The 21,096-nt window shown below is 48.9% G+C and overlaps 1 protein-coding gene across 2 annotated transcripts in view; it reads right to left on the reverse strand.

Annotated features, from left to right (window-relative positions):
• GSDME (gasdermin E) overlaps nt 1-21,096 on the reverse strand; it is a 941,072-nt gene that overhangs the window by 381,129 nt on the left and 538,847 nt on the right. For both annotated transcript variants that reach the window (XM_069648197.1, XM_069648198.1), the window contains exon 7: nt 8,694-8,821. In XM_069648197.1, the coding sequence (XP_069504298.1) occupies nt 8,694-8,821 (128 nt within the window). The remainder of the gene's footprint in view (nt 1-8,693; nt 8,822-21,096) is intronic.

Below are 21,096 nucleotides of genomic sequence, written 5' to 3' on the forward strand. Positions count from 1 at the left end.
ACCATCGCGGACTTTGCACTTCCGCCATGGCGTAATGCTCGTGCCCGATGGGTCGGAATTAGCCGCACTTTCCTCCATCGTGCAATGGCGGAAACGCTATTTACGCTATGCGGTCAGGTCAGTTACTTTCCGCCAGGGTCGTAATGAGGGCCAACATCTAATGTTGTCAACATAAAGTTATACTCACAAGATTTGCCACAGATTTTGCTGAGAAAATCCTTTGTGTCTCTTGGATAGGAGGGAAGTGTCGACACAAAAGGAAGCAGAGTTTCATCCACATATTTTGAAATATTTTCCAATAGTGCTCCATAAAGGGTCACTTTTCGACTGCCAGGAGGTTTTGTCATACTCTTATGGAGCTTTGACAAGAAATATATAGTAGGCATGACTGGAAACTTGTAATATAGGTAACTGCAACCATTCTCATCAAGAATACCAAATTTTCCAAGTTTTTTAGGAGACCTATATGTTTGACACTTATATCTGTGGTTGGATCAGAGTCCAATTTTCTATAGCACACTCTATCCCTTAGTGGTTGTCTGGCTTCTGTAACATATTCACTTTTGTTTAATATGACAAGGAACAAGTTACTTACCTGTAACTGTTGTTCTCCAGCATGGGTCTGGCATGGATTCACATGCTCATGAATATTCCCCGTCGTCAGGCTGGCAATCCTCGGTAAAGAAAAAAATCAGTATCAGTTTCGTTTCTGATCTGTCTTTCGTAGTAGTAACCAATCACTGATCTCTGCGTCATACTGACCACAGCCAATGACTGCCCTCTACCTAAGCCCAGCCTCTGGTAGCCATCTTCAGATTTGGTAGCACGTGAAGAGGCAGTATGACCAAGTGAAGAGCCGCAGAGGGGTAGGCGGGAGGGTTTGCATGTGAATCCATGCCAGACCCATGCTGGAGAACAACAGTTACAGGTAAGTAACTTGTTCCTTCTCCAGCATGGGGTCTGGCATGGATTCACATGCTCATGAATATAAGAATAAATAGCAGTACACACATGCACAACCACGGGGGGTGGCAAAAGGCTCAACATTAAGCAATACAAAAAACTCAACATTATGCATCTCTTACCTCCTCACCAGGCTCACCTTAAGCGAACAGGTTGCGCAGCACTGCTTGGCCGACCCTGGACTCCTCCCTGGAATCCCGATCGACGCAGTAGAATCTCGTGAAGGTGTGCGTCGACCTCCACGTAGCAGCCCTGCAGATGTCCAGCAGGGGCACACCAGATAAGAACGCCGTAGTAGCAGCGATCGCTCTGGTCGAATGGGCTCTCGGACGGCCTGGCAGCGGTCGGTTAGCCAACCGGTGGCAGTGCATGATGCAGCCGGAGAGCCATCTGGAAATAGAAAACTTCGAGAGAGCCTTCCCTTGATTCACAGGTCCAAAGTTCACGAACAGCTGTGATGTCCTCTGGAAACTCTTTGTGCGGTCCACGTAGAACTTCAGTGCTCTAGCCACATCCAGCGAGTGCAAAGTCCTCTCGGCCGGCAACGAAGGAGACGGGAAGAAAACAGGTAACACCAAGGGCTCGTTAAGATGGAAGTCCGACGGCACCTTGGGCATAAAGGAGGGGTGCGTCCTAAGCACCACCCTCGAGGCATGGAAAGTCAAGTACGGTGCTTTGCAGGATAGGGCCTGGATCTCTCCCCCTCGTCGTGCGGAGGTAATGGCCACCAGGAATGCAGTCTTCCACGACACAAACTTCATCGGTGCGGAGTGCATCGGCTCGAATGGGGGCCCCATGAGCCTGGTCAGCACCACATTAAGTTCCCACGCCGGGGCCGGGGCCTTCACCGGCGGGAACGACGGGAACAGTCCTTTCATAAACTCTTTTACCAGTCGATGGGACCACAGGGACGTCCGTCCTGTGGTTCTGGTATATCTGGAGATCGCCGCCAGATGAATCTTAATGGAGGCATGGGCTAGCCCAGCCTTTGCCAGCGATAGCAGGTACGGCAGCACTTGAGGGGCCGTAATCCGTAGGGGGTTGATCTTCTGTGCTCGGCACCAGATAGAGAACCTCTTCCACTTATGACTCTAGCATTTGAGAGTCGAGGACGCCCTGGTCTTTGCAAGAACCTCTCTGCAATCGGCCGGTATATCGTAGCCTCCAAACTCTAGCGCTGCAGGAGCCAAGCCTGCAGGTTCAGCGACGCCGGGTCGTGGTGGAAGATGGTGCCTCCTTCTCTGGCGAGAAGGTCCGTGTCCGCCGACAGCTTGATGGGAGGGGACGTTGACAAGTCCAGAAGGTCCGGGAACCAGATCTGCCTCGGCCACGCCGGTGCGCGAGGATCATCCTGCACCGGGACCTCTTGAGCTGGCTGATGAGTCGAAGCAGCAACGGCAACGGAGGGAACGCATACAGGTATAGGCCGTCCCAGGGGAATGAGAACGCATCGCCCATGCTTCTCAGCTGGGGAAACCTGCTGGCGAACCTCTTGCACTTCGAGTTTGTCGCTGTTGCGAAAAGGTCGATTTGGGGTTTGCCCCATCGTCGGAAGAGTTGATCCACCTGATCCTGGCGCAGTTCCCACTCGTGACACGCGCGCAGCTCCCTGCTGAGCGAGTCGGCGATGGTGTTGCTTTCTCCTGCCAGGTGGAAGGGAACCAGGAACATCCCCTGGGCGACCGCCCAGTGCCACAGATCCTGTGCCTCCTTGGATAGGGCTGGGGATCTGGTGCCCCCTTGCTTCCATATGTAAAACATTGTCGTGGTGTTGTCCGTGAAGATCCGCACCACCTTGCCCTTGAGCGACGGGAGGAACGATTTGAGAGCCCAGAACACGGCTCGGAGTTCCAGGACGTTGATGTGCAGGATCCTCTCCTCCGGGAGCCAGAGGCCTCTTGCGTGGAGATCTCCGGTGTGGGCGCCCCAACCTTCCAGGGAGGCGTCCGTCGTCACCGTCTCCTGGTACGCCAGCGTCTGAAAGTCCTTGCCTGCCGTGAGGTGCGCTTGAACGCCCCACCAGTGAATCGCCCGCCAGAACACCTCGTTGAGGGGGACCCTGTCTTCGAAGGTGCCCGTCGCCTGCATCCAACGGGCGTCGAGAAATTCTTGAAGAGGGCGCATCCGTAGTCTGCAGAGGCGCACCAGGTAGATGCAAGAGGACATCATCCCGAGGAGGAACTTGATGGACCTCACCCTGGCCACGTCCGTGGCTAGCAGGCGCTGCACTTTGCCTAGAATGGTCTTCGTCCGTTCTTCCGACGGGGCCGCCAGGCGCCTCACTGTATCGAGCTTTGCTCCCAGAAACAGGGCCACCTGCGACAGCACCAGGTGGGACTTTGGGTAGTTTATGGTGAACCCAGGTCTGTGAGTAGCTGGACGGTCCTCGCAGTGTGTTCGACGGCGAGTTCCCTCGTCCTTGAGCGGATGAGCCAGTCGTCCAGGTAGGGGTAGACGTGAATCCCCTGCAGGCGCAGCCGCGCCACCACTGGTGCTAGGCACTTGGTAAAGACCCTGGGGGCCGACTTCAATCCGAACGGCAGTGCTCTGAATTGGTAGTGGCGTTCCTGGACGACGAACCTGAGGAACTTTCGGTGACTTTTGAGGATGGAAACGTGGAAGTATGCATTCTCCAGGTCCAACGACGATAGAAAGTCGCCTTCCTCCAGCTGTACCAGTACGTGCTGGAGGGTGACCATCCTGAACTTTTGTGATCTGATGTATTTGTTCAAACGACGAAGGTCCAGGATGGGGCGCCAGCCGCCCGTCTTCTTCCTGATGAGGAAGTACCTTGAGTACACCCCGGAGCCCCGGAGCCTCTTCGGGACAAGCATCATGGCGCCTTTCCTGAGCATCGCCCGTACTTCCAACAGCAGTTGCGGGACGTGATTTTCCTTCCTGGCCACAGGTGGAACGTGAGGGCGCTTCCTCAGGAATTCGATAGAGTGTCCTCTTGCCAGGGTATCCAGCACCCAACGGTCGGTGGAGATGGACTTCCACACACCGACGAAACTTGTCAGCCGGCCTCCCACCGGGGTGCTTCGGTGGGGGCCCAAGACCAGGGCCGGTTCAGTCCTGCTTGGAGGTGGTGGCCTTGTCGCCCTGGCCACCTTGCCGACGGCGGCGAGGCGCTCCCTGCTTGCCGCGACCCCTGTAGGCCTCCTGAGACGAGGAGCGTGCCGCCTGGCGGTAGGACGACGAGCCACCGCTGGATCCCTTGGAGGCACCCTGTCTGCCTCCAGAGCTCCGAAAGGGCCGTTATTGCTGAAGGGCTCCTAGGGCGCGGGCCGTCTCTGTGTCCGCTTTTATGGCTTGGAGGGATTCGTCCACCGCCTTCCCGAACAAGTTGCTGCCGTCGAACGGCATGTCCAACACCCTGGTCTGGACGTCCTGACGGAAGTCGGTCACCCGGAGCCAACCCCGTCGTCGTAGGCAAACACCGTTGCCCAGCTGGCGGAACCCGGTATCGGCAATATCGGTTGCCACCGTTATGGCGTGGTCCGACGCCACCTCGCCCTCTTGCAGTATTTCCAGGGCCTCGGACCTCTTGTCGTCCGGCAGGAAGTCCAATATGGGGGCCAGCTTAAACCAGAGCTCCCTGTCGTAACGGGCCACGATCGCCAGGGCGTTGGCCGCTTTGATCGTCGTCACCGCCGACGAAATGACCCGCCGCCCCATGGCATCCAACTTCTTTCCCTCGCCGTCCGGCGGGGAATTCGACGTCGAGGCTCCTGACCCCACCGCTTTCTTCTTCGCCGCCGCCGAGACGACCGAGTCTGGCGTTGGCTGGGCCCTGAGGCACAGGGGAGCGGTTTCGGGGACCTGGTACTTCTTCTCGTACCGGTCCCGTTTGGCTGGTGCCGTGGAGGGGTTTTTGAGAACCGACAGGCCCTCCTCCCAGATGTCATCGATTAGAGGCACCGCGATGATAGTCTTCCTCTTGGCCTCCCGGCGCTGATAGAGGAACCCTTCCTTTTTCTGCTCCTCGGGGCAGAGCTGGAACAATTCGGACGCCCTGGCGATCATGGCGTGGAATGAGCCAATCTCGTTGGGTGGCGAGGCCCGTGCGACGGGAGATGGGAGACCCGTTCCGTCGTCGCCCTCAGAACCCGTCGTCGAGCCCAACGCACCGTCATCTCCCGACTCGTGGGAGGATGAGGAGGGAACTGTAGGCCTTACGGGGGCGAGCGGAGGAGAGGGTTGGGTCCTCCGTCGTTTGTTCTGAGGACTTCCCGACGGGCCAGACCGTGGGTCCTCCGGCCTGGGCCGCTGGAATCTCGTCCTTATCTCAGAGAATAAGGACTGGATCGCAGACAAAATGGCCGCCGAGCCATCCTGAGGCCTAGGTTCTGACCGCGCCGGAAGGGAAGGCTGCTCTTCCTCGCCATCGTCGTCTTCCTCGGTTATCTCCCGAGGATCTTCCTTATGGGATCGAACCTTCTCGAATTGGACTTTGAGGTTCCTCACGGCCTCGGTCAGTTCCTCCTCCGAGGCGGACTCCGAGCTTGAGGAGGCTACCGTGCCCCCCCTCGCTTCTTCCATCATGGCGGCCACCACGATGGGCTGAAAAGAGGATTCCCTCCTTGGCGGCAGGGAAACTCTAGTCCCGGAGGCAGTCTCCGCTGGCGGGGTCTCTGCCGGCTTGGCCAGAGTCGCCGCAATCGCCTCGATAGAGGCCTTTGCCTGCTGGGTAGGGGCCTTCACCACCTTAGGTGCGTCCCGGGCCATCTCCTTCGGGGGAGGGGCGATGCCTCGCTCCCCCTCTTCCGAGATCGGACGGGGCTTCTCCCGAAGCTTACCCAGGGTCTCGGACTTCATCTTCCCCGAACCGGAGCGCTGGCTCGTGGTTGACGGTGCCGGGGAAGGTGCGCCCTGCCTGGCGACCGAAGAGCCCGACCTTTCAGCGCTCCCGGAGCCAGCGGACTCGCAGCGCTTGGCCTGGTGTTGGGCCCCCGTCGCCGGGGTGCAAGCACAGGACTTAGAAGCCCGCTCAGACCCTTTCTTCTTCTTCTCACCCGTTGAGCCCTTCTCCAACCAGCTGGCGAGACGAGATCGACGGTCCCTCATGGTCCGCTCCGACAAGTTCTTGCAGAACTGGCAGTCCTTCTCTACATGAGTCTTGTCCCCATGAAGACAGTAGAGGCATCGTGAATGTTCGTGTTCCTTAAACACATTCTGCAGCCCACATCCAGGGCAGCTGCGAAACAGCTTGGGTCCGGGCGACGAACTCGCATCCTGGGCCATCTCGAAGTAGGCCGCGAATCTTCTGGAATCCTCCAAGAAGTTGATTCGACTAAATCTTCACCCTTGAGGGGCGTAGGAAAATCCTGCAACGGGTAGCCGTTAAAGGGAGTAGAAACGGCGGAGCTCGAGGCTCGATTAACCGAAAAAATGTGAAAATTCGCCTGAAAAAGCGCAAAACACGCAGTAAAAGCTCGAGAGCTAAGCACGAGGACTCCCAACACTTGAACGTGCGGTAAAAATCTGAAGATAGCTGCCAGAGGAGGGGCTTAGGTAGAGGGCAGTCATTGGCTGTGGTCAGTATGACGCAGAGATCAGTGATTGGTTACTACTACGAAAGACAGATCAGAAACGAAACTGATAGTGATTTTTTTCTTTACCGAGGATTCCCAGCCTGACGACGGGGAATATTCATGAGAATGTGAATCCATGCCAGACCCCATGCTGGAGAATATTAGAAACTTTGTCTGAGGCTTTAATGATGCAGTTAGGTAGATTCTGAAGCTCCCTCAAGATTTCTCTTTCTTTTTTTGTGAAGTTGCTTTTGGTATGGCAATTCTGCAGCCTGACCTTTTTCAGGTCATGCATTACAAGATCCTGGAAAGCTTCAATATATCCACCTGGTTGGAAGGCAGGATTGAACCTGGACTTATTTCTGAGATTGCTTTTTTAGGCCAGTCAGTAGGGATATTAAGAGCTTCCCAATTTACCTAAGGGACCAAGTCATCTGCCATTACACCTGATTTCAGATTTACCAAATCAAGTAACGTATGTATGTCTTCAATTACAGCTTCCACTAAATTTGGTGCTTTGGGAGGATTTATATGAAAACTTTTTTAAACAAATCTTGCGCATGTATTTATCAAAGTCTATTCTAGTTTGGGCATAATCAAAGTATGGTGCCGGGCAGAAATTGAGGCCATATTTTACGATTTTTGTTTGCTCATTTGTGAGCATATGAGATGAAAGATTTATTATACTCATATCTGTATCTGTAGTTGATATTTCCCCATTAGTTTGCCAGAGAGAGTCAACCATTTCCGATATGTCGGTATGCGAGGTACTTGTTCCGTTCTCCCCACTGTATTTTCCTTTTCCTCTCTGTCCCACAATTCTGCCTCAGCCTCTTCCTGTGCTCTTTTTTTATGTTGCGTCCATTCATATCCAACAGTCTAATTTCTTCACATTTTTCCCCTTTACTGGTAGTAACGTCTGATTCTGTGGTTGAAACATCATCGCTCGAAGCTGAGACTGTACCTTCAGGAATTGCTTTTTTCTCAAAGAATCAAAGAGTCATGCAAATGTGTAAACGCGTCCCTTTTCGTGTCCTCTTTATCTCGGAGAAACTTTCTTTGTTTCCTTAGCTTGATGTCACATTCAAAGGATTTTAGACCTCCTTCCATATTTGCTCTAATTTTCTCCCCTTCACTTTGGGGAACTTGTAACAACTGTTCTTCAACGGCCTGGATTTTTAATAATATCTTCTGCCGATCTATATATGCATGTTTGATTAGGATGTTGAGAAATGTAATGCAACAGGTACTGGTCGAATCACCCCACTCCTGCAGCATTCCTCACTCCTTCAAGGAAGGGGACGTCGGTATTTGTAGACCCCTCGGGATTCTGCCTACATCAATATAATTGTCATGATGCCTACCCCCAGGCATCCGGATCGAGTCCATCAGCCCCGGGAGCAGGCATCCAGATACTTATTAAAACCCCATCAGCTGGGGGCTGTTTGGATTCAGTGCTGGTGCCCTAGGCGCCAGGCTCATCATAGAAATCAGTACTGGCGCCATAGGCGCCAGGCTCATAGACTTTACTTACCTTATGCAGACCATGCTGCAAATGAGCCCAAGCCAACATGAGGCCTTGATGGGACTATTTTATTACAGGGACTATTTTTCACTCGGGTGTGGTTCTGGGGAACTTCTTACCTGGGACTACTTTGCAGGCTATTTAAACCACGCCCGAACAGCAGCCCATGCTTCGTGTTATTCTGCATCCAGCAGCGTAACGCTCACCGTGTCTGCAAGTCAGCATCCATTCTTCTGCCACGCCCGCCTCGAATCCAGAGCTCCTAGACAAAAGGAAAAGAAAGGAGAAAAGGTTAGATCACGGACATTATTTGATTCCTTACCTGATTCCAGACCCAACACAGCTCCGAGCCTGGAAAGGACATCATTTCAGCACGCGTCGCTTCGCCTTAACGAGCATTTTATGATTTACCCAGTACTAACAAGTTCTATTCCAGTTTTATTCACACAAGAACTGCTATCAGTTCCTGTTTCTGATTTTAAAAAAAGAAACTCTGACACAAACCAAATACATTTTGTTATAAACTATTGATTGAACAAATGACTGCTAAACCTGTTTGACAGAGGGACTAACGTGTAGCCTTTCTTAAATAGCATGCACGCCTTGAATAAATTAAACTATATCAGACAGTAGAAAGAATATTTTTTCATAAGTTTGCATAATTGGCTTACCACATTTTCCAAGAGAGTGACTGTTGCTCCGTGGTATAAAACTTCACAAAACATCTGGTACAAAAGGGTGCGTTTGTCATCTTGGAGATTTGCAAAGCATTCAAAATGTTTCCGTAGTTGCGATATATCTGTGAGAAGTGAAGAGTGGTGTAAGTATCCAAGCAATGTACAGACGCAAATCTGATCACTTAGAAGCACAATTGCAAAAGAAACGTCGGTCAAATTCTCTATGGATATGCAGCGTAACTGCATTTATCATAATCTAAAAATACAACACTTATCAGCACTCCAACTGTGAAAAATGCTCTATTGTGATAAATAATATTGCACGTCATATATAAGAAGAATGTACATGCTAGTTAAACTTGCTCTCTGCTATAATATATCAATTTTTGATGTGTCTGTGTCGTCAGCCATTGCTTTGCATAGAAATGCAATTCCATCATGGCGAAGGCACAGTCTGACACTGAAGCATCATTTCTATATAATGAAACCCACCATACAAATTAAGCCGGGGGCTTTGCTGACTGCAGCCAAGATGACCGCGTAGCTCGGGAGCTCCTGCAGTGGTCCCTCTCTCCACCACATCCAGACTTGGAGTCAAGTTTCAAATGTTTAGGGGGTAAAAGAGGAGGCCCAGTGATCGGCCTGGAGCTGGCAGGTGCTGTTCCAATTATTGCACACATGGATGATGCCGCGCAGATGAGCAAGATGGCAGTGCTCGGGTCTGCCTTGGTGCCTCACCAACCTCGAAGCCTATGAGTAGCTGCGGCTCTCCCAGGGGGAGGGTTGGTGCTGGGGCGGTTGCCCTATTCATTGTTCAGGTGTGTTGTGCTGCAGGTGCATTGGGTTATGCTTCTCTAGTAACGCGGTGGGGGGTCGCAGGTTTTTCTGGACCCTACAGCACTGGGGCATGGGTTAGGAGACGAGCGAAGTGGTCTCTGTGAAGAGTGTTATCCTGCTGATGTGAAGCAGAGACAGGTACGGAGGCTGCACTGTGGTCCCTACCCCTGCCTAATGGTAGTCAATATGAAATATTAACTTCAGCAATTAATAGTTTTAGCTGAATACTAGAAAATAATCTATCCACCAGGGAGAGCGCATGTAAAGTTGGGGTGATTGATCTAATTAAATTACTCATAAGAGACCATGAAACAGCCAGGCGCACTGGGAGAAAACACTAACCACCCTATCTACTTTTGATTCGAGGCACCATCGTATGTGCTGCTGTGCTTACTAGTGCCAGCTCCATTCACTTCTTGAGCGGGATAACACCTGCTTCTTCTCCATATTTTAGATTTGGAAAACATATTATCTCCTTGGATCTGAGAGTGGACGGACTCCATCTTCACCAAAGGGTACCGTAAGCGTACTTTAAGCCCTAGTGTCCACCTCAAGACCTGTTCCTTGTGTCAGCACTATCTGCTGTTCCATTGGATTTGGATGGGATTTAAGAGGCATTATCTCTTTGGATAAGGAAGAGCACTGGTAGTAACAAAAAGAATATCCTGGTATGCATGTGGAGTGACAAGCTCAAAGCAGAAGGAGATGTATGAGAAACCAACACTGACAGCTCCAGTGGGAGTAAGGAGGCAAGGATTCTAGAGATATCGAGTTGCCCGATAAGTATGATCAAGACTCTGTGGTTCTACCTCTCAAAAAGGATGACATGCTCTCATGCATGGCAACATGCAAAGAAGATAATGGCTGCATGATTGCATATGAAATTTAACTCTCCACTAAAGCCATTCATACTATAATGGGGGAAATGTGACAGGAGCCAGCAAAAACAATGTGAAGATGAGAAAGCTATCAAAGTCCTCTAAGATAATTTGAGGAAAATTATCAGGTAACTGTCAGAATGGCAATTAACATGGGATTCAGCAGTGAGCAGAATCAGAGTCATGGAAAATCCCAATAGAAGCGAGAATCTTCACTTTAAGGGCCAGGTGGAAGGAACTAAAGGATATAACATCGTAGAATGGGTCCAGGAGCTTTTGGCCCACCATAACACTGACATGAATTCTGCTGGAAGCCTGCTCCATACGGTACTGTGAGGGGTCAGAAATGAGAGACAGAAACAAGGATATCGTATTCTTGGTTAAAGACATTTTTATTAAATAAAAATGGGTTAGAAAAACACCTCCTTAGCCCTCTTGTAAAGAGGAACTTCCCTACCTAGAAACTGAAACTAACGATCTGTCTGTGTCAGGATGTCAGTAACTGAAAAGCCGTCCTTGTGTCCATAACAACCTAACCCAGCCCTCACATTTATAAAGAAACAACAAAAGGTGAAAGTAAATGTATTTAACTTGATCTTAGAAAAAGTGTTCAAAACCAAAAGTATCAGAATGACTCCAACGAAAATGTCCTCCAAGGTAAAGACCCTTGGATCCAGAAGGTGACCCCTTCCCCTGGATTCTTAAACCGGATGGACAAATGTCTCTTTAGCTAACCATTCCTTTGTGTCTTCACTGGACTCCCAAAGTTCTTGTTGAACCAAAAAGGCATGTTCAAACTAACAGTTCAGTAATAGTCCTTCTGTAAAAGTTCTTGTATCTTTTCAGATTACCTGGTATACTCCTGTGCCAGGAATGTTTATATAATTTCCAGTTACTTGGTGTACTCACCTGCCAGGACTTCTCTTATACACCTTCAGATTCCATAGCATACTCCCCTGCCAGGAATCTTAACTCAATTTCAGCTGCCTGGTATATTCGCCTGCTAGGACTTCTCTCTAGGTTTTTCATATTACCTGGTGTACTCTCTTGCCAGGAATCTTTGTACAATTTCAAATGCCTGATATACCCGCCTGCCAGGACTTCTTATGTGTTTCACAGTTCCTTGATACCATTTCAGTTGCCTGTGGTATTTACTTGCCAGTGCTCTTATGTATTTCACAGTTCTTAGATTCCACTTCAGCTGCCTGCGATATTCATCTGCCAGGGTTCTTATATAATTAACAGTTATTTGAATCAACTTCAGCTGCCTGGCACAATTCCTTGATATACCAATTCAGCATATATCATGTGTGTGGTGCTTGGTACATCTGTCTATGGTAATATTTGCTCAAATGAACTTGCTCATACTTCTGCCCAACATTGGTATCTCACACATCTGTGTTTGATTGGTGTTTGCCTTTATCATTTGTCTTGTCTGTCTTCAAACATTCTTCTTTTTGAAGCTTGCCTTTGTACTTTTCCTTGGTTGCATTTGAACAAACTTTGCCTTTGTTTTTTGCCTTGACTGCCTTCAAACAAACTTTGCCTTTGTATATTTCCTGCATCAGACATTCTTATTAGGTGTTGAATTTGTACTTTGTCTTGACTGCAATCAAAAAACGTTGTCTTTGTATACATTTTACATTAGCAATCATGTACCATTTAATTACTTGTTGGCGCGCTTGTTGGAATGTCCTCATATCCCAGGCCGCTTTCGGTAGACTCACTGTTTTCTTCCAGCGTCCCTGATGCTGCTTGCGCTTCTGCGGTATGGCTTCTCCACCCTTCTTCCAGTTTGGACTGTGCAGACACTTCTCAGGCATCCAGAGCAGCTGCGTGGTCACCCGGGCCCGGGGTTAAGACTGCTGTCCCGTCGAGAGGCCCGACCTCCAGGAGCTTCTGCAATGCTCCCAGCATCTCCACGGCCTCCCTTGCTCGCACACAGTATCTCTCCCCCTATCACGGGAGCCTGCTCTGCTTCACCAGCTCTCTGTGTGCCTCGCGTTCAGAAGCCTTAGAATAGATGGCAATGTCTCCTTCTGCACTGCTTGTGTCATGTTTCTGCATCTCTGCCTCTGGGTGGCACTGTCTGCAGACCTGCAGGGAGTTTTCTACCATCTTCAGAGAAGACCCTTCATTATTATTTAACATTTCCTTTCATAAATCTATTTATCCGAAAACATGGACTTGTGGCAGTTCTCGTTCCCTGGATATTCCTATGCATCAGTCTTGGGACCACAATCCACAAAAGCCCTAGAGGTCAGTGCTGCTTTCACTTTCCCAGGTTCAGAGAGGGAGGAAGATTACCTTCAGGTGTGGTGCTCCAGGTGCTGCTAATTAGCCTGTTTCTGCACAGGGCAGGTCGGTATTTAAGCAGCTGTATGTAGGAGCACAGGGTTTTTGCATTGAGTTCTCTCCCAGACCTTTGTGCCTTGAGCCTCGAAATTCTGCTGTTTTCTGTTTCTGCCAGAACCTGCTCCTTTCCAGTGCCCTGTGCTCCCTGCCTTGCAGCACTGCTACTCTGCCTACTCTCCCCTGCCTTATGCCCTGTGCCTCTGTGCTTCCTGCACTGAAGCCCTGCTCCCCTGCTTGCAATCTCATGTTACCTGCTGCAACCCCTTGCTCCCTATCACCAATTCTCTTGTTTCATGCCTGCAGTTCCTTGCTCTGTGTCCACAGTCTGTGTTTACTGGTTTATGCTTCCTAGGTTCCACTGTTTAGTTTCCTTGTTCTCTGACTATAGTTCTAGCCCAGAGTTAAAGTCCTGCATATTCCTGTTACTTCCTACAATCCAGTCTGTGTTATCCTAGTCCATAGTTTCAGTCCTGAGTTTTCCTTTTTCCTGGTCTACAGTTCATTAAGCTGTTCATTGATTCCGGCCCATAGTTTCTAGTCTGCAGTTCCTGTCTCCTGTACCTCTGCAGTTAGATTCTTTTCTACTTGCTTTTCCTCTTTCATTCCTGGTCTCTGTCCTGAAACTTACTTACTTTGACTGCCTATTCTTCCCTAGATATTTCTGTTTCCATTCTTGTCATCACACTTGCTTCTGTTTTTCCTTTGTTGCTAGTTTGGCTGCTGGGTTTCCTACCTTTGTCTCGTTTTATTTGTAGTCTATAGTGAATTTAATATAACAGTATGTTTCGATTTGTTCCGTCAGAGGGCATCTGCTGTAGGATCCGGCTGGACCCATACCGGCTTATCTCTTGTAATTATACTCCTTGTTTGTGCCCTAGGGTCAAGACACAGAAGCCACTCTTGCTGAACCCTTCCATGGCCTTGCAGGGTGTGGTGCCTGTAAAAGTAACTTACACAGAGGCGTTGAGCTTCCCTTATTGCTGTGAGTAGTCTCTAGTCCAACCTGTGTATACACCCCTCGTGAGATTCCTCATTGTTTGTCCAGTGCATGGTTCCCATCCCTTCTTGTTCACCATTGAGGTCTATTCTTCCTTCTAGTTTAGCCGCCTGCTGTATTTGTTTGTCTGTCCCCTTACATCCGCACAACAACCCCAAACCTACCTGGATGTCCTGTGCAACTCCCGACAGCTTGTTGCACCTCTCTCCTCCATAGTGCGGTTGCCATTTTTAAATGTCCCGCTCATTGCAGGTTGGGAAAAACAACTAGTCTGCATGTTGTACTTCGAGCTCCTGTCATTTTGCACAAACTCCCTTGTCCTCCTCGTCTGAGTACCTGAGTGGTTATGGGGGTTAAAGTCCATAACGTTCTTTGGACTCTTAACTCTTACATGGTTTTTTTTCCTGGGCTTTACATAAAGGCACATTTAGAACAAAAGGTGGGGGGTCTGAATAAAATGATGTAGGTTTCTTGAATTCCTCTACAGGGGGAATTGTTATCTGACAATAGGCTATTGTGGTTTTGGGGATCAAGGGGGTTTTCTCATGGGAAAGGGGGGAGCACTGTGACTCCTCCAATTAAGTCATAGCATCTACCCAGTAGTGGTCTACTCCCATGTGATCCTGCCTCATTTTACCACCCCCAGGGTTAGGAGCAGGTAGTGGCTGCCATCTCCTGCCCACATGGGAGGAGGTTCCAACCGAGGAATCCGTGATGACTCCATTGGATTCATCACAGTACACAGAGTAGACCCACTAGGTCGAGGCAGAGGAGCCCCACCTAGAGACATGGAAATGAAACTCCATGCTTATATTGTAAAGTAGAAACTCTTAGAAAAAAGCCAGATATGAAAAACATCGCCTTCCAAGGACAGCATGGACATATTTTTCAGGATCTGCCACTGGTCATGCTCCAGAAGTGGTTTGCCTTTAGGATTAACACTGATAGGCTGAAGGCAGAAAATATCAGATGTAGTGGGATATTTATTTTTGGCCTGGTCTTCTACCGGCAAAATAAATCCCACAAAGTCACGATACTAAAGGGAGACACCCTAATTCTTGGCATTGAACTGTCTCTTGAAGAACTTTGAGGCAGCAAATTACTAGATGGAAAATAATGTATCGAGCTAGAAACCATCTCAGTGACTTGCGAGGGGACTCTGGTACACTCCAGGGCCCATAATTGATTGTCAACCTTTGTGACTTTGCTGTGTTACGAATGTTACATTCCTCATTCAGAAACGGTGTAATTGAGATGACTAAAAATGTGCGGGTTGAAAGATGGTGCAGAAGCCCTAGGTTAAGCTTCACAGTGATTTACTCCTCATTTTAGATACATCTTAATGTAAAGGATACATAGAAGATAACCCACTGGACACACCATCAAGCTCATCTCCCAGGTAACAAATGACTCTCAAAGGACACTGTCAACATTTCTCTCAGTTCCATGCAGGCCCTTCACACATTCCAGATTTCAGTCATTAACAGAACATAACACCTCTGTTCTTCACACAGATTCACACCAGGCAGGTAGGAATACTGCAAGTAGCCCAAACACACTTTACCCATACAAGTCACAGCTAGGAAAGTTGAGAGGGTGGACCCCTGGAGGGGAAGTCTCTCACAATGTAGGTCCGCATATACAACTTTATCCCCTGTTTTATGAGAGTAAAGTGGAAGAACCACCACCAAAGCTAGCATAGCGTGGGGAACACACCCAAGCTTCTCTTAAGCTGAAAGCTGGCAAAGAAACTTTGTATAGGAATGTAGTAAGAAGAAGAGGTGTACACTCTGTGGTATGAGTGCCAATGGGGCTGTTGTGGGCACCACTTCCGAATCAACTAGGTCATACAGTCCAAACAAGGTGTATAGAGCATTCACACCTCAGGCTAACAATATTATGATGTAATGATGCCAATGTATAGTGCATCCACACCCCAGGATCTCACAAGACTCTAAAAGCAAGCAAGAGCCTGGGGTGTGGATGTTTGGATAGATCTGGCAATGATAAATTGGGGTACAACCAGGCCTCTGGAGAAGTTCTCGGGCATTCAGGGATAAGGGACTCCGGGCACGCCTGAAAGGGAACATAACCACACAATGTGAGACTACTCACTTTACCCCCATGTTTAAAGGAATTATTGAAGTATTGACCACATCATGGTTGTAAAAGAGACACTCTATGATCTAGGGAGTACACAGGACAGATCATACTTTTTGACCATGCCCCAGTTCAGTGCTGTATGCAGGGGGTTTATGGTAAGAAAATACCCAGATCTTGGAGGTTTGCGCCGTGGTGCCTTCAGGAGCCAATCATATCTTGGGAATTTGAGGAATGCATAGATGAATTGTTCTCATTTAATAAACTTGACCACACAGATGAAGGCGTCAGTTGGGATGCCTTTAAGACTAGCCTGAAGTGCCATCTGATTTTGAAGGCGAGCAGATTAAGGAAGTTAAGTATAAATGAGGAGGAGTCATACCTTCGACTGTTGCTGAATCGATAAGCAGCATAAAGCTGGGATTCTGGTGGTGCTTGTTTGCTCATTTCTCTTGTAGCTGAGAAAGCATTAGATCAGGGCACGTGGAGGTTTCTTGTGGCAGTGCTGGCGGGATTTGGCATTGTTGAGGTTTTTCTTAAAACAATAATGGCCATTTACATGAATCCCATAGCTCACGTTTCGGCTAATGGCTTCATTGTTAAGCTTTTTACTTTAACAAGGGCACATGTCAGGCGTGTCCAATGTCTTCAGTACTTTTTGTCCTGACAGTTTCCCCCTGGCACAGCCCATAGGAGAAAGGATGGAAAGTGCCATTTTAAACTATTCCGAAAGAACGTACAAGGCAGCTTTTTTGGCCAATGACATCTTCGTTTCACTGTCTAGCCCGGAGATCTCTACTCGAGCTCTAATGAAACTGCTGGGGGAGTTTAAAATAAGAGGTATTAAACTTCACCATGCCATGTTTAAAGTAGAAGCAGTTAAATGTGCATGCCCCCTCTGAATCTTTGCCACCACCTTGTAATACTTGGGGGGTCAATCTGTTGAAAAAGATCTCGAGTTTTATGCAGCTAACCTCACCAATGCCAAATTAGGATTAAATTCAAAACCCTCTGCATTGTCCACAAGGCTTTCTGGGGCCTGGGTCCAACATACCTTCAGCTATCCCTCCGCAAATACCTGCCATCTCGAGCACTCCGCTCCTCTACCTCTAACTCCCTCAGGGTCAGTCGTTTCTCAAAGAAACGAGCTGGAGGTAGATCTCTGTCTTCGGCTGGGGCCTCCCTCTGGAACAGCCTCCCTGCCACTCTAAAACTTGAGGAGAACCATCTCCGGTTCCGGAAGCACCTCAAAACCTTCCTCTTTGCTTCTGCCTTCTCCTCCCCTCTCCCCTGTTGATTCTGCTCTCCCTCGGCACCATGCACCTGGCCACCCTCTGTCCTCTGGGCCCAGGTACCTGCTCATCTTACCACCCTCACGCACTACCTCCGGGCCACCCCCTGCACTGGGGTCTGTATCTGTACCCATACAGCCCTCCCCTTTTCTTCCTGCACTTTCAGACCTACACGGCCTGCTGCCATAAACCCAGCACTTGCCACTTTCTGGCTGCACTCCCATTGTTTGTTGCCTTTTTATTTATTATTTTATTATTATTTTTGTTTTTTTTCCTTCTCGCTCCGCACTCTTCTTTTGTTCCCCCTTCCATGCACTTCTCCCCCTTCTCCCTCTACCCTGCACTTGCACGTTCTCAATGTCACTGGGCCTAGTAAGATCGTTGTTTTTGTTCTCCCCTGTTCCCTTTCCCTGCCTGGTCGCACTCTGAAACACTTGTGTATGAGCGCGATAGAAATAAAATATCAATCAATCAAAAACACACCACCACTCCCTTAAAAGAAATAGGGAAAACCTTTGCTCCTGGAGCCATCTGGCTGCTTTCTGGTTTGGGAGAATTATTTTAGACAAAATTAATGTCATCCAAAGGCTTTTATATACCTTTCAGGCCTTGCATTTTCTGATTCCAAAGAGGAATTTACAGGCATTGCAAAGGGATATCACGTTTTTTTTTTGGGAAGAACACATGCCCTACGACTGAGAAGAGGATGATGTTTCTCCTGCATAATAGCAGATGTTTGTCTTTGTAAAATACTTTCAAGCAGCTCAGTTGTCATATGTGAGTGGCTGAATCTAGACACCACAAAGCACTGGAACCGTTTAGAAGCTGAGGTTCCCGGTCAGGCAGTGCAACACATACTTTGTATCCCAGCGGAGAAAGGCTGCTGGATGTTTGTGAACTCCCTTCCATCATAACCACCATGACAATTGGAACAGGCTTAACAACAGGGGATCCTTCTGTTATGAATCCAGTTGAGTCATCACTGAACACCCGAGTGTAACCTCCTCTCATGTGGGCAGAGGAGGGCAGCCGCTACCTGATCCTGACTCTGGGGGCGGCAATATGAGGGATGATCACATAGGAGGAGACAACCTCTGGGGAGATGTCATGACTCCATTAGTTGAGACATGGTATCCCACATTTTGCCTTGAGAACAGCCTTCCCATGTCTGAGACCCTTATGGCTTATTGCCATGTTTCCACCCCTTTTCCCATGAAGAACAGGGAATCCCCTTCAGTTAAATCTGTGATCCATCCTTGTTGATCTGATAGAATTACCTTTTTCAATCCCACTTATCAGTCTATTAGAGATGACTTACCATCAAAGCCTTTAGGAAATGCTCATCCAAGTTCCATTAGTCAATCATTTACAATGGACTTCTGTTCCCAGAATTCACAAAATACTGAGACAAGGAAGAGGAAGGATCGAGCAATGTGGAACAAGAGAGACTCTGAACTTTGTGAGTGTTCTAGTGTTTCCCGACATCCTTGTGCCCGGGAGATTTAAACAGCCCAAACATAGAATGAAGAGCCGCTGCTGTGGCAGCTGGGGAGAGAGTTACATCTCTCTGCACGGAGAGGAGAGTCGAGAAGCCAGAACCTGCATGGTGGAGTCAAGCTACCAAACGAAGAAGGAACTGCAGAACCAAGAGGCAAAGCGGGAACACCAGGAGCAGGTGAAAGTCTCCTGGGCATTTGCAGATGCAGTGGAAGAGCAGTTTGCTTACTGAAGCCAAAAGGACAGCAGACGTGTCGGGAGAAAGCCGCGGAGGACCGGTGAGTGCACATAAGAAGACCGCGAGAGAGAAGCAAGCTGGGATCCTTCCCCGACTGACCGCAAGAGATGAAACAAATGCCTAAAGAAGCCAGTGAGACCTCCAGAGAGCAACAGGGACACCACACCGGGGCTTATCGGCAAACATGCTATGGGCGTATAGCTGTAAATCTGTAAATGACTTACCTGAGAGAGAGAAAAGGAATGGACATACAAAAAGGGAATTTTAGTCACAGATAAACCCTTTGCAAATGTGGAAATGTACACAGTACCAATACGAAGAAATTAGCAGTAGAAAGATAATATATCAGGAAGATACATTATTGATTACCATATGAAGACAAGTTTGGGAGCAGTGAGAAACCCAAATGAGCAGAGGTCCAGACAGGGAAGTATACCAGGCAGTCACAAGTATGTGGTGTAAATCACAGGTCCAGGCAGGAGAACATACAAGGCAACCTCAAGTGTGTATAACAGAAGTCCTGGCAGGGGTGTACATTTGTCACCCGCAGGCGTTTCCGACTGGCGGTTTCTTCCGCGCTGGGTTTTGGGACAAAGGTACGGGAGGTACTAGTCCCTCCTTTGTGTCCGTTATTTTTTATATCTACTCTCCCGGCCCAGCGGTCCCTGCGTTGCAACTTTCCTTTGGAAGCTCTCGCTCTTCCGGGTTTCTTCGCTCCTGCCTCGCTCTGTCCAGGCTCCAGTCACTCGCGCCCTACAGCGAGCGTTCTTCTTACTTTCTCTTCCCTCCAGTTTTCTCTGCTGCCGCCGCGCCTCGGCGGTTTCTGTTTCTCTTTTCTTGCGGCCCCATCCCCGCGGATAGGCGCCGCCCCTTTTCCCTGCGCTTTTCTTTTCTTCTCTCTCTCCGCTATTTGCCTGGCGCCTTTCTCCCTTGCTTACCTCTCCTCCGGTCCTGGCCCCCTTTGCAGGCCTTGGCTGGTGGAAGTTCCGGCTCCCACGACAGGATTCCCCTGTTCCACTGCAGTGTTACCTTCAGTTACACATACGGATCCTACACATACGGATCCAGTCTACTATCTACCTCCTACCCATCTGAAAGTCTACTTTTCTGCTGGAACTACGTCTTCCGGGCTACAGACCAGAGGAGTCCAAGGGTTTTTCCCCATTCGGGGTTTTTCCCCTATTTCGGCTTGGTTCCGGAAGGGAGGTCCTCGGACAGCTGTTCTCTTCAGCGGTCACGGTGGCCTCCCTCCGTGACAAGCAAGCTCATCAGAAAAAGGAGAAGGATTATCTACTCCGACGGCGTCTGCAGGACCCCGACAGCGATTCCGGCGGTTCAGGTGAGGAGAGTTCGACAGAAGGGGGAGAAAAAGGAGACCAGGCACTTAAACTGTCACAACATTAGACAACCGAAAAGTGTGTGAATCAGAGGTCCTGGCAGGAGAGTACACCAGGCTAATTCAAGTGTGTAAAACGGAAGTCCTGGCAATGAGCTATACCAGGCAATTGAAGAAGATTATAAGAAGACAAACAGTGTTGTGTGCAAGTGTTGCATTTGGCCAGGAGAGGCCCAAAGAAATGATTTTTAAAGGAAACCAAAGTTGTGAAGTTAAACAGTTGTTGTGCAAGTGTTATACGTGGCCAAGAGAGGCGCAAAGACTGTGAAGTCAAAGGATTGTTGCGCAAGTGTTGTACTTGACCAAGAGAGGCCCCAAAGAACTATGGTGTTTGGAAATCTCAAGGAGTAAAAAATAATCCAGGGGAAGGGAGATACCCTCTGGAACCAAGAACTTTAACATTGAAGAAACCTTTGTTTAAATCATTTATCCTTCCTTTAGGAACACTTTTTCCAAACCAACCAAGGTTAAAGACAAATCTCCTTTTTTACCTTAGAGTTAAGTTTGTAGTTTAGTGTCAGGGTCAGAATAGTATGTTGGACACAGGACAGTTTTAGTTTTTTTTACATCCTGCCACAGACAGAGCCTTAGTTTTTGTTTAGGACGGGAAATCCTCCTAAACTTGTGTCCGACTCTAATTTCTGACTCCTCACAGTCCCTTGTTTTGTAGGCCCATTCACAGTGACAATCAATTCTATTTAGCAAACAAGGGGGGGGGGATTTTGGGAGCTGGATACATGTGGGGCTGTGAATCTGCCAAGTACATATTTTCTGATGCTCTAATTAGAGGGAAAGGCATCAATATGT

Source organism: Ambystoma mexicanum, chromosome 2q, assembly GCF_040938575.1.
Source record: "Ambystoma mexicanum isolate Mex_15411 chromosome 2q, UKY_AmexF1_1, whole genome shotgun sequence".
NCBI lineage: Eukaryota > Metazoa > Chordata > Amphibia > Caudata > Ambystomatidae > Ambystoma > Ambystoma mexicanum.